This window comes from Actinia tenebrosa, unplaced genomic scaffold (assembly GCF_029948245.1).
Source record: "Actinia tenebrosa isolate PJP-AT-01 unplaced genomic scaffold, QUT_ActTen_1.0 PGA_scaffold2__45_contigs__length_23673736, whole genome shotgun sequence".
Classification (NCBI taxonomy): domain Eukaryota; kingdom Metazoa; phylum Cnidaria; class Anthozoa; order Actiniaria; family Actiniidae; genus Actinia; species Actinia tenebrosa.
This window is the reverse complement of record NW_028292579.1, coordinates 15,649,027-15,656,244: the sequence shown is the minus strand read 5'-3', so window position 1 is coordinate 15,656,244 and position 7,218 is coordinate 15,649,027. Positions and strand designations below refer to the sequence as shown.

The window sequence follows — 7,218 nt, the reverse complement described above, 5'->3', positions numbered from 1 at the left end:
ACTGTCAGAAAAATATACATTCTTTAATGAGATTTTCTATATTAGGGGACGAAATAGACGCCATTTTGGAATTATGTCCTAAGGCAGCCCCACAATGCCCTGCAATGCCAAATCGACCCAGTCTTTTAGCGTGAAACCAGAAAAACACACATCAAAAAGCACAGGCACCCGCTAGAGAACCAGTGATATTGAGTTTACGATCAAAATTTTCACATTGATAATAATAAAATTGCTATGTTTCGTAGAGATTGCTCTTATGCAAACTGAGGAAGATATGAATTTTTGAGTCCAAATCTTTTTGTGGACTTTTTGTAAAGAAATGTACGTGAAATACATGAAAACCAGGTTCACTGGGCAGGCTCGCTACCGTGAGAAGGGTGAATAAGCCTGAAGCGAGATGACGTTTTACCCCCGTCTCTAGACCATAATCCTTTTCACACTGCTTTTGTTCTTTAATTATGACTATTCCTGTATTCTCTAAGGAATCAAAAATTTTAACATGAATGAATTTTAAAAACTATTATGGTATAGAGTCGGGGGTAAAACGTCATCTCGCTTCAGGCTTATTACCGACCCTTTGTAAATTCGTGTTCAATAACTGTCTGACAAGTGGAATCCCAGGTGCGTTAGCCAGTCTGGTGGTGCGAGGTAATAGAGACTGGTCTATGGTTAAACCTATGACGTCATCATTGTGGCAAGAGAAGGATCCTTGGTTTCCAGTCAATAACGTGTTTGATATCCGGTGCTGATTTGGCGCGTCCAGTTCGGTAGTACCTGCAAAGATACTTGTTAATAGCCTTTGAAAGAAAGGAGCAGGGGTTGGAAACGCCCCTTTGGGTAGACAGACAGTAGGTCCAGTTAAATTAGACATAAACAGATGACATAGCATTAAAGAGAGAGAGAATACTGAGAAATCAAACAGAACTAAAGGCCATGTCAGTAAACCAATTGGTGGGTAATCCAAATCTTATATCGTTAACCTTATGATATCACTCTTATTAAGTCAACCAACTTTGTAGCCTTACGTTTACATTCTTATGGGGAGACTTTACACCATCTTTTTTTCGTTTGGAATTTACGTCATCGCCGCCATATTGGTGGTATTTAATTTGTATCCTCTGTTAATGTCACCAACATGGCTGCCATGTCTTAGTTTTCTGATTATTGATGGTTTTCACAGTCACCATGTTGGATGAATTTAACAAAAGATTTGTCATTAGTCTCTTTTGTTATATCATCCAACATGGCCACCATGTCTTTTGTTATTTCATTCTCTTGGGAATGATTGCAAACCAGAAAAAGCTTTTGAAACAACTGTGGAGTAAGAAAAAGATTCAAGGAAAGTGAAGGGGGAAATCTTCTTTTGTCTTATTTTTTTAATCTTTAGGGTGCAACCACATAAATCAAAATCCCTTGAGATATAAATAACAATGAAACAGCCGCCATATTGGTTGATCTAACAAGAGAAGCTAATGAGGAATTCTTTATTATCGTCAACCAAGATGGTGGTTATGACGTAACATGCACATGATCTAAGGAGTCTGTGCAACCCTGTGACTCAAAATCCCTCGAGATATAAATAACAATGAAACAGCCGCCATTTTGGTTGATGTTACAAGAGAGAGCTGCTAATGAAGAATGCTTATTTTTAATCGTCAACCAACATGGTGGCTATGACGTAGCATGCACCCAAGAATTACACATCAAAACAAACAACATTACATAACTGGATAATCAGGCCTTGAGCAGCGTTTTAGCGTACGTACCTCGGTGTGCCGTCGTCAGGGATTTCAAGGTTCGTACTTTTGTCTTTTTTCGTTATTCCTTTAAAGCTGTGGCAAAACTTCACGAAAGATGACTGCAAAGTAACGATAGATATTGCGCAAGTTAACATATTTATATGCTCAAATGCGTGGTACGTGATACAAGAGCAAAGTTATAAAGCAAAAGAGCTCTTAAAGGAAGGAGGAGGGAGGTAAACATGGGGAGGTGGGTCAACAATTTTTAACTTCTTAAAAGGGGGTGGGCTGTATAAAACTGTACATTAGTAGTGTGCATTTGCATTTCCTGCATGGAAACTGGGAAAGCTAAAAGGGCCATCACTCTTTCGACCTCGTTTTATACTGGGCAAGCATTGAAAAGCTCCTTCAGAACCAGTTTAACCCATCCCCCTCCCTCTTACTCCATGACCAGTCCCTTACTTTTAAACAATTGGGCACAATAGCTACAGCTACGAGCATCAATAGAAATAACGAGTAATAACAGCAGCAATACAAGAACGACGACAAGCTACGACAATAACAACAAGCTCTAGTGACTACAGATAAAACGATGCGCCAATAACTACAGCAGCAGCATCGACAGCAGTCGTTGCAACAGTAACAGCACTAGTAACGTCAAGAATAGTAACATGAACAGGTTAGGTTAACTCACATTCAGTTCTCTAGTCAACAAGCAACAGGGTTTACTTCAAGAAAACGATAAAGGCCTGCCGCCCCAATAGACGCCTTCCCGTTAATTCCCAATCTTGGGGCCAAAACAAAAGCAAAAATTTCCTTTAAAGGAATAGTATCTTTCATAGTTTTGACCCCAAAATTGGTATATAATGCAAGGGGTCAACACGATCAATGGATCTATGAGCCATTCCGAGTTTAAGGAAAAAACTGGGTGGAGTTGGCATTGAAGTAATGTTTCAAATACGAGTTGCTGTATTCTATTGGGGTTTCAAAATCTTATACTCTTTTTGTAATGTTTGTTTTTATTTCAAAGTTCGAGTACTTTGAAATGGATGCGGTCGTATTTGATGGGGGTTTCAAACTACTGCACGTGGTACAAATAAGAAACCCTGGTTGGTCGATGAGCTCATGGATTATTAATGAGCCCCACAATGCACTTCGATGCCAACTCAACCCAATTTTTCTCTCATACTTGGAATTGACAACGATATATAGCAACTTACTGATCTCCCTTTCTGTATTGGAGTGTTGTCGTTTTCGTTATTATTATCATTCGTGGTGAGCGGATCACTATCTGAGCCAATCTTATCGAGACCTGAGCCTAATGATGTACTCAAGGAATCCATCGAAAGTGACGTTATCGGAAGTAATAATGAACCAATAGTCTCCAGGCTCTTTGCAATGGCCCCATCTTCATCGCTGACATTGACTGCGTCAAAAGCGTAATTAAAAAATAATAATTAGAAATCTAGTACCCAGACCCATTTCTTACTGCGCATTTCGTCGAGCATGTGGTAAGAAATAAAGGCCCTGGGTACGAGATTAGTTAATTAGTAAATCCAGATTTTCAAAGTGAAAAGCACTTATCATGATCTACAACCATTTTTGAAATCTTAACTGCGAAAATGGTTAATTTCGGTTAACGCGATTTATATACAATTAAAGTATGTAGTGTATGTCCTCACCTGCAGGTTTTGAATCTTTCCCAAGCATCCCTGATTAAAAAAATATATATATACATTAGTGTCTTATTGGGAATGAAATACGCCAATCGTATTTTTCATACGAACTACATCCGGGACCTCAATGTCATATTTTCCATATCCTCACTAGTGAAGATATCCATTACGTCTTTTCCAATGCTTTCACAAGTCTTTGTGTGTGAATGTGTCTATACAATGATCAGGAAATTGCACGTTGGCTTGAAGATATTAAGTTTATTTTCTCGTGTTGAAAACTGATCCTCTATATCGTTAATTATATCCCATTACTTAAGAATATCAATTTATTTATCAAATACATTTTATAGTTTCGCACAACGTCACGATCGATTGGGACGGAACAAGATATATCTTGTCTTATTGCCAAATAAAAAGCAATTTACTCATGTAAATTCGCATCATAAAAACCTTTTAGGTTCACATATTTTTAGTATAATTTTATACTTTAATTCGTGCGCTGTCATTGGTCGAGCGATAAGTGATTCTGAGACGATATTCATTGGTCGAGAGGTGATTTCACTTCAGTGAATAGAATTCCCCATTTCAGACCACGTGTCATTCCCCTGAGAATTGTTCTTTTATGACGAACATGTTAAAATATTTACACATGAAAGAATCAACTCCCAAGAGTTGCATCACATGGTCTGTAATGGGACAACAAACAACGAAGGTAAAGAGGTTATATTTGGTGAATTTGCACCTCAAACTAGGTGGTGAATAATGTTAAAAATAATTTAAGATTTACCACTGCAAAGCATTATAGATCAGCTTTAATTAAATTTTAATCAATTTTAAATTCTCTATTCACAGAAAAGTAGCCCAGTATTGTATCGTCATATTCCTCATATATCTTTGGAAATATTGAAAATGAGGCGTGGATTTTTAAAAAATCTGCCCTACTTTGGATCCACAGTGACGTGTCTTCCCTCAAGTAATGTCTTGGTTTTCTTCCACTGTTATCCCGTATATTGATATCAGCGCCTGTTGGTGAAAATGGGAGAAAAATTATGTTAAGTATTTAAGTTTTAGAACCAAAATGTAAAATTTTCACATTTTAAGAAATTTTACATTTGAGCGAGTTTTGAAACATTTTACTGGCTTCAACGTCACTCACAGAGATAGTTTATTCATCTTACATGAGTTTTGAACCGACTTGGTGGGCTTGAAGTTAAAAGTGCCAAAACGTGTGTTTTCTTTCTCAAAATAATTCGAAAACGCCTCAGAAAATTAGAATTTAGTTTTCTAAAACTAGTTGCCTATGAATTGAAGAAGAAGATTCCGATTTTCTAAGAGAAAAAAATCAATTTATCTCTTGAACTTTTGAAACATTTTACTGGCTTCAACGTCACTCACAGAGATAATTTATTCATCTTACTTGAGTTTTGTACCAACTTTGTGAGCTTCAAGTCAAGAAGTACCAAAACGTGTGTTTTCTTTTTCAAGCTATACAGTTAAAAAATGGCCGAGAAAATGAGATTTTTTAGTCTTCTAAAACTAGTTGCCTACGAACTGGGGAAGTAAATTACGATTTTCTAAGCGAAAATTTTTTTCAGAAGTGCATGAGCTTTTGAATTTTAGTGGCTTTTACGTCACTCACAGAGATAATGTATTCATTTATGTATTAATGTATTCATTAATGTATTCATAAGCTGCAACTGAAAAATGAAAACAAGTGCGTTTTTCCCCCTTAAATTCATAACAGAATTAGTCAATGAATAACATTGCTCAGGAAATATTCATATTCATTTATATTTTATCTTACCATAATCTTCAATAAGAATTGAAATAACTTCCTCGTGGCCTTGAATAACGGCGAAATGTAGTGCCGTGTACCCCTGAAAATATGGATAAATATACGATGTCAAAACATTGATACTAATGAACTTATAACCCAGTTTAATAAACTAAACTTTCTTGAAAATGGTCATAGAAAAAAACGACTTCCAGGTCCAAAACAACACAGACCTATATTGTTGAGAACATTTATTTTTTTGCGAGCGTCAGTTTGCATGGACCGGAAATATTGCTGCATTATTTTGTGGGATGACTATTTCTTACTTACCCCCTTTATTTGTCGTTTAATCATTGTGAATGGTTGACAACACATGAAAAAGAAAAAGAAATTAAAGAGTGCTCTAGTTAAGTCGACTTACGAGTAAACTTTATAACTTTAAGTGCTACTTAATATGAGGCTCGTGGCGCGTAGCGAGAGTCCCAGAAATAAAGATGGCTAGATAAAGTGTTTCGTTTAGCAGCACAAAGATATTTACAGATTTGGTTACTCAAGACTATTGAAGTTTTGAACGATAGGTGTAGCAGAGCAATCGACATTTGCATATCATCTTTATCCCATTTTATTTTTACCACTCCTTCAACCCTCGAGTCGAGTGTTTCAGGGTTTTTTTCCGGTTAAGACGCGAGTCAAAGTTTCCCTGTATTGATTTAAATGATAAGCGCCTCATGTACCCCAGGTTTACTGATTTATATGCTTATATTAGGCCCTGGCTAAAAAAGGAAACAAAATGTTTCCAAAGGTGGCAACACGGGAAACATGTTTGCTTAATATCGGTTAGCGTATGCGCATTTTCAAGTAACGAACTTTTAGAATGTTGACTTTCGTGGCTAAACGAGGAAACATTGCGAAACATCGTTTCCATGTGTCTTGAAAGCATGAAATTTTTCTGCCGCACAGCAGAAACATTTTTGCGTCTTGGAAGCAAAATTTGTTGCACGTAGCAATGTTTCGCATGTGGCTAAACTTGGAATCATCGGGGAACATGCGCGCGGGAAACATGTTTCTGGAAACTTGTTTCCTCGTTTACCCAGGGCCTTAGTCTACATTATCATAATTTGCTTATCACTGTATACATACTTACTTTCTTCAATGAGGAGATGACAAAGGATATCGAGAATATATAATGAAAGAAAGTAAAAGGTTAGTAGTTTTTAAGAGAAAGTAATGTCATGCGCAACTGCAGGACAACTCCGTGTGCGCTTTGATCATTAGGATTATATACCATTTGCCTATATTGTTTTCATTTTTACTTATACAACTTAAATTTTCTTGTTTACACCGTTCACAAACTTGCTATCGATGTGTTGCAAGCATTCCCAAGGGAGTTAAAAGACAAAAGCCATTGTAGTGCCGTTAAAACTGGCACCAACGCTCCCCGAGAGGCCGCGATGACGTAACTTGCAATCGAAGAATTCTAGTAAGTAGTTTTTGTTTTTTGTTTGTACGCATTTCTACTTGATTTCCTACTTTTTCTTTTGTTTATTTGCCTTAACACTGTTTCTACTCCGGGTGTTTTTACTGTGGTTCTATCGTAAAACCAAGAATAAAAGCTAGAAAAAGTAAATATATAGCAGCTAGGTTTTACCGTTTTGAGATTGACGTCCATTCCAGTACTTGCTAGAAACTCCACCATTTCTCTGTGCCCTTTTTTGGCGGCCCAGTGAAGCGCTGTCTACAGTAACACAACACAGAATACAAATGAATATTCTTTCTATCATCATCATTTAATTCGGAAGAAATTTTTTGTAACTTTCACTTACAAACTACGATACCGTTTATAAGCAGGAAACGAACCAGGATGAGGATTTCAGCAAGATTTGCGAAAAGATAAGAAAATAAAATAAAAATTAGAAAGTAAGAATTGGATGGAAGCCAAACGTACTCAATTAAAATTGAAATAAATTTTGAGTTTAAGTTTTGGGTTACGCAAAGCTCCGAAAATATGATACATTTATCCTATTTATTT

General features: G+C 36.6%; 1 protein-coding gene across 1 annotated transcript; it reads right to left on the bottom strand.

Annotated features, from left to right (window-relative positions):
• Positions 1–4: 4 nt before the first annotated feature.
• Positions 5–6,919, bottom strand: LOC116289298 (uncharacterized). The gene is made up of 8 exons (XM_089033776.1): positions 6,838–6,919; positions 5,520–6,336; positions 5,220–5,292; positions 4,358–4,438; positions 3,422–3,451; positions 2,960–3,165; positions 1,767–1,858; positions 5–774 (listed from the first exon to the last, which is right to left on the bottom strand). Exons 2-8 carry the CDS (start codon positions 5,562–5,564, stop codon positions 687–689), a joined length of 615 nt encoding a protein of 204 aa, XP_088889902.1. The 5' UTR covers positions 5,565–6,336; positions 6,838–6,919; the 3' UTR covers positions 5–686.
• Positions 6,920–7,218: the final 299 nt, after the last annotated feature.

Bases quoted from the DNA above. Each gene is read 5' to 3' on its own strand.
- LOC116289298 (XM_089033776.1), bottom strand. From the start codon at position 5,564: ATGTGTTGTCAACCATTCACAATGATTAAACGACAAATAAAGGGG. The intron at 5,293-5,519 runs GTAAGTAAGAAA...CCATATTTTCAG, and splicing joins TTAAACGACAAATAAAGGGG to GGGTACACGGCACTACATTT. The intron at 1,859-2,959 runs GTAAGTTGCTAT...GTTACTTTGCAG, and splicing joins CAATACAGAAAGGGAGATCA to TCATCTTTCGTGAAGTTTTG.